At 33.4% G+C, this 6086-nt stretch overlaps 2 protein-coding genes across 2 annotated transcripts in view; one reads left to right on the forward strand and one right to left on the reverse strand.

The window, feature by feature from the left end:
- The window catches only part of LOC117106530 (centromere-associated protein E-like), an 11665-nt gene extending 6092 nt beyond the window's left edge, over positions 1–5573 (reverse strand). Inside the window, exons 1-9 of the mRNA XM_033247898.1 lie at positions 5535–5573; positions 4300–4637; positions 3867–3924; positions 3587–3712; positions 3205–3331; positions 1965–2311; positions 1607–1711; positions 1180–1305; positions 526–642 (exon numbers count right to left, since the gene is read on the reverse strand). Coding sequence (XP_033103789.1) covers positions 526–642; positions 1180–1305; positions 1607–1711; positions 1965–2311; positions 3205–3331; positions 3587–3712; positions 3867–3924; positions 4300–4600 — 1307 coding nt within the window. The 5' untranslated portion in view covers positions 4601–4637; positions 5535–5573. The remainder of the gene's footprint in view (positions 1–525; positions 643–1179; positions 1306–1606; positions 1712–1964; positions 2312–3204; positions 3332–3586; positions 3713–3866; positions 3925–4299; positions 4638–5534) is intronic.
- Positions 1–6086, forward strand: part of LOC117106533 (glyoxal reductase-like) — a 36595-nt gene that overhangs the window by 27837 nt on the left and 2672 nt on the right. The window lies entirely within an intron of this gene.

The raw sequence follows: 6086 nt of genomic DNA on the forward strand, positions 1-6086 counted from the left end.
AAGCAGATATGTTTGAAAAGGTCTTTGTCTGGGTGGGTCTGCAGTGCATTAGTTGGGTTGGAGGACTTATTTGGGAAATTTGAAAAGAGGGGTTTGCCAGAAAAGAGGGGGGGTTTGCTAAAAAAGGGGGTTCTCCCAAACCATAAAAACCCTCCAGGATACGGGCCTGAATATAATAATAATATTAATAATAGTAATAATAAGAACAATATAAATAATAATAATAATAATAATAATAATAAAAATAATATTAAAAATAATACCCATCATGCACCTCCACCGGATTTATTCGCTCTTACAAGGTTAACTGCAAGACAATAGCATAGGCTATGCCCTAAGGGCATTAAAAAATTTTTTAAAAAACATGTGACATGCCTTAAATATGGTCACGATGACATCACATCATGACATCATGATTAACTTATACACTTAAGTTAATCATGACATAGGCACATCATGATAAACTAAAGTGTATAAAACAAGTTTTTGTCAAAGAAAATGTTATGGCTGTACTTGTCCACTTACCTTTGCTTTTCTTTCTCAAGGTTTGCAGCCATTCTGTCTTTATTATCAAGACGCTCTTTGAAGCATTTTTTCTCAGCTTCCAATTCTTGGATTTGCTGTTCCATTTTGGCAACATCCCTAAAGAGATTACAAACACAAGAGTATAGTTTATTTATAGAAAATAGTTTATTGACCTAATGCAGCTGGAGGCAAATTTTTCATGCAAAATTTTATAATTTTTCTCTCAATATCATTTGGTCATCTATTTTATGAATGTTTTACTTAATAAGCACTCAATAAAGTACTGGGTAGCAAGTTTATATTATAGATATATAGTAAATTATATAAGTACAGAATAACTCAGAATGTTAGTCTTTTCAATGTCAGGATAAACAGGCTTGAAGTTAAGAGTGGTAGGAGGTAGGAGAATAATCCATAACTCGCAGCGTCATTGTGCTGAATTGTGTATGGGCGTCGTCTGTGACTACCTAATGGCCGTAAAGAGGCACTTATAGTTGCTATATGTTCAGATCATTCAAAAAGGAAATGAACAATCGTCAGGGTAACCCAAGGCTTCTCTAAAGTGCACACAAGCTAGATGTGTAAACTGGACCTTCATTTTAAGTTCTTATCCGAGAAAACATGGTTTTACCAACCAAACCCTTATTTACTCACTTGTCAGGAATGGTTCCAGCAGCCTGGCTTTCCTTCTCCCTGAGTTTAAGCTCTTCAAGTTGTTTCTTCAACTCAGTTTTCTCATCAATGTATCCATACATCATTGTCTGAATGTTATCTATAGCACTTTTGAAAAATCAATTATCTATTCTTTGATTTACTATTCAAACAATTTATACTTCTACATGATGTGGACTGGCTGTCATGTTAGACATACAGTAGCATTATTTACACATGTCAGTAATTAATATGTCATCTCTATTTTCATTTCTATATTCCAGTCGTTATCTCTGGCTTTGAAAATTATTCTTATTAACAGTTTCCCTGACAGATTTATCACAATGCCCCGACAGCAGGGCCAGGTGTCACCACAACTGGGCCCAGTGCCACCCCTGATTTACTGATTAATTTTGGAGAATATTCTTACATCTTTTGCTGTGTGTTGGTAGCTTCGGACTCATTGTAAAGCTTCTTAAGGTTGGTTTTCTCATGTTTTAGTTCCTCAGTTGCAGTCTTCTGCTCAGATAGAGCACTAATAATAATAATAATTATAATAATAATAATAATTATTATTATTATAATAATAATTATAATAATATTTAATTGAAAATTCATTCTCTCAACTTTTACAATAAATCATTGAATGAATGAATTAAGTGATAAAGTCAACCTTTTCTTGACATAAAAATGATTAGAAGATCAGATACCCATTTATATTTTAAAGGCAAGGCACATTTGCTAAGCCAAGGTTTTACTATTTGACTGGTAGAGCAATAGAAACTTACGACACCAAGGAGGCAACCTCATTGAGCAAGCCAACGTTCTCTTGTTTGAGATGCTCAATGTCTCCCAGTTGTTGCTTAAGTTCATCCTTCAATGACAAGATGTTGCCATCTTTCTCTTTGATAGTGGTGTTCTTCTCTTTGATGATCTGAGCATAGTTATCAGCTTTCTTGGAGAGCTCCTCCTTTTCGTTTGACAGTACACCAAGTTCGTCTTCCATGTCGCCCAGTTCAACATTTATCTTCTTAATATACAAGTCCATCTGGGTTTGATCAGTCTCCAGGTCTTGAACTTTCCGCTTCAGCAAAAATATTTCCTCATTTGCTAGGAGAGATTTCTGCTCTTCCTCCTAAACAGAGCAAGAGCTGTGGTATATTATGACAGTATATTGAAAATTGAAAAAAGAAATAACGATAATATTAACAAAGAATAATGATATTAATAAGGATAATTTTCAATCACTATTTTCATAATCCTTAAACCTAATAATTAATAACCCATTAGTTCACTCATTAGTATTGCTATAACAAAAATATAATAGTGACAAAAATGAAAACAACAACAATAACTATTGAACAAATGGTGATAAACAACAATAGCTGAGATGAACTTAGAGTTAATGAAATGCCAGTAAGCTTCACCCCTTCCCCTTTTCAGCTTAGTATGGTAAAAAATTCAAATATGAATATCCATGACTTATAAGCCAGTGTACTGGCTGTCCTGTATCATTTTTTTTTGTTCTAACGTAAAAATATTATCAAGAATAATTATATATATTAATGTTAATGAGGAAGGTAAATCTGTGTTAGAAGAACGTTGAATTCAGAAGTAACAGTTATGGGGGAAAAACAACTAAAGTAGAAAATGAGATATATTAAAAGTGTACCTTTACAAATCAAAGTCCTGAAATTAAATTTAAAAAATAAATAATAAGAGACTGGTAACTATACTGATTTACAATATCACTTCAAGCTTATGTTAAATTATATAGGCTTTAATTGATTTTAATTAAAATTTGTTATATTATTTCAATATACTAAATATTAAAACTAAACCAATAATTTACAGATTAATAATACTATTTAATAATTTACAATATAAACAATAATAATAATAATAATAATAGATGATGGTATACAATATTAATTATAGAAGTGTACCATTTAATAAAAATTATAAACTGTTTATCAACAAATACTTTATTATGAGTTGATAAACATTCATATGCAATATACAGTATACCTTTTCTGAAGGTTCCTTTTCTTTGATTGTATTGGTTGGAGGAGGTGGTTCCTTCAATGGTGAGATTAATATTGGGTCCAATTTGTTTTGCTGTGGTAAGCAAGTGACAGTAGCTGTCTTCTCAACTCTATAATCATAAAATCGATTGAAAAAAATAAGACTAGATAAGAACAATATCAATAATGTTTACATTTTTCTAATAAGCTTTTGTTACACTGTACCTAGATGGGTCTGGCTTCAAATCCGTCAGTGGAATTATAATAACTAATTAGTCTTAATAATAACATTTGGCCATCTATTTATATTAACTGCAATGCTACAGTTAGCACTAGTAAGTATTATTTTTACTATCAAAATATTGGTATATGAAAACATAATGTACCTGGTTCCATCTTTCACAATGAGTGATGCATCTTTGGCAGATGGTGATTCCAATGACAAGTCAAAGTCACCAAAGTCATTATAATCAGCCTTCCCTCTTTCTTCACTTTCAGGTATGTGACAGAGGCTATTTAATCAATTCATTTAAAATCAAATTCAGTAACTTTACAATACTATGATACAGGATTTTTAACTAAATATATTTAGTAAGTAGATATTTATCAATCAATCAAAAATACTTTAATGATAGTTAAAACTTATCTGAAAGTAGACAATAATACCTCTTCTTAGATTCCGCAAGTCCAAGTTCACCAATAGATTCTTTGCACAGCATAACATCTATAGAATATAAATTTTAAAACCTCTTTATCATGTAAAATAATTAATATATTCATTTCTACACATAATGATCATGAAATTGTTAATAGTCTATCAACAATAATACACCATAATTAATGATAGTATTTAAAGCAGTAAAAGATGAGGATAAACTTATAAGGACAATGACAGTGGTGATGATAAATGACAATGTTGTTCCTGATGATGATGCTATTGCTGATGATGTTGATGAAGATAATGATAATAGTGAAAAGTTGATAATAGATGATGATGGATGATGGTGATGATACTCCATAGGATCGTTTTATCAACAGCTTTTATGGTGAGTTACAGTTCCTCTTTCAGAACAGTTTTAAAAAACAAACAGCCCCTCACCTGGCACAGGTGGCATGATACCCTCATCACTTGAGACGTCCTTATGTACGGCAGGCATAGCTACATTCAGTGGCGTAGTGGAAGCAGATTTTATACCCTTGTTTTTAGGAATGCTAGGCAAAGCAGTTTTAAACGAAGAAGGGGCAGATATATTCCCCTTGTTTTTGGAAATGTTAGGCAGAACGGCCCTGCCGAACATTGGCACTGGGCCTAAAGGTAGTGGTTTAGGCAGTGCTCTAGGCAAGGGTTTAGGCAGGTCATCAAGAGGGAGGCCTAACAAATCATCTACAGCTTCAGCCATCTTTCATCAACTTCTTGAGCTCAAGACCATTGGGTACCTTTGAAAGTAATCAAAACATTGTGATGCCTGCATAGATTATCTATTTTCTTCAAGAGAGTACAAAACATTTTCTTTTTGTGAACCCACCGCTCCCCTCTCTTGTGAAGTACATAAAATGGTACATAATCTCAAACCCTTCTTTCTAAAAAGTATGTTTGCCTTTGCAGAAATTATGAAAATAAGGGATTTATTGTTTTTTCATTTAATTATTTATTACCTAGGCATTTGTTTTGTTATTATCCCCTGGGATCCTTAAATTTCCTTGAATTTTTTTATTCTCCAAATATCTCTCTAGGCCTAGCCTTAGCCTAGGGGTAAATCTCCTGTGCGTGCGCGCATTTTCTGGCATCTTTAGAGTTCTTTACTGTAGTCATTAGGTACTTCAAAACTATTTTAATAAGCAATGACATTGTCTTTTTTAACTTGTCGAGAATGAGTTTGTCATCTAGTTACTTGGCTTTACACATAGGCCTAGACCCTACCTAGGCCAAGCAAGATAGTAAGCCTAGGCCTACCCTACCTAGTTAGGCTAGACCAGTAGAAATTAATTTGGAAATAAAACCACACTAGGAGGCCTAGGCCTGGTACTACTATTATTTAATATAAGTGGCTAGGGCTAGGCCTAGCTAGGTTAGTCTTGCCTACAATTTTTACTACTCACTAGGCCCTATGCTGTATAGCAGTAGGCCTAGGCCTGGACCTATACCTAACCTAGGATAGGCCTAAGCTTATGTACCAAATGCTAGCCTACTATGCCTAGTCAGGGCCTTTCAATTGCAAATTATTATTATTATTTATGTGATATACAGTAATTTATGTATGGTCGGAACAAAAAAATACAGGCATAGACCTACCTTTTGAAGTTAAAATAACAATAAAATCAAAAAATACTCACCAAACTTTCTGCCAGTAAATTACTTCTCGCGCATTATTTACATCCCAAACAGAAATGGTTGCTATATCACATATTCCACGGCTGTAGTCAAGCACTTTAAGCCAATCACTGCTAAGTATAGATCGCTTCATGAATATTCATAATTAATATTACATAGATTGAAACAAAAGGCCTGGTGGGCGTGGTGGTATTTGTCACGTCTATGAAAAGAAGACGACCCGAAAACGAAACCCCTCTTTTTTTAATAATGAATTACGAAACAAAATTATGAGATTATTTGGACGTCTATTTGTGAAATATGTCAAGGGTCTTTGTTTTGTGGACATCGTCATCGTGTTTGGCTCTTAGGTATTAGTCTTCGTCGCGTTTTGTAGACACCACTGTCATCATCAAATGTTTAAACAAACCATCCCCTCAGCATATTTTCCACAAAGTAGCTGTTTCATACGAATCAGCAATCAAGGCCGTGGAACTGCACCGGTCGCATCGGCTTTGGCCGGACCACTTCTCATATTTTTATTATAATATATATATATATATATACATATATAT

The sequence above is a fragment of the Anneissia japonica genome, unplaced genomic scaffold (genome assembly GCF_011630105.1).
Source record: "Anneissia japonica isolate Jap-2015-1 unplaced genomic scaffold, ASM1163010v1 scaffold11799_len232112_cov184, whole genome shotgun sequence".
Taxonomy (NCBI): Eukaryota; Metazoa; Echinodermata; class Crinoidea; order Comatulida; family Comatulidae; genus Anneissia; species Anneissia japonica.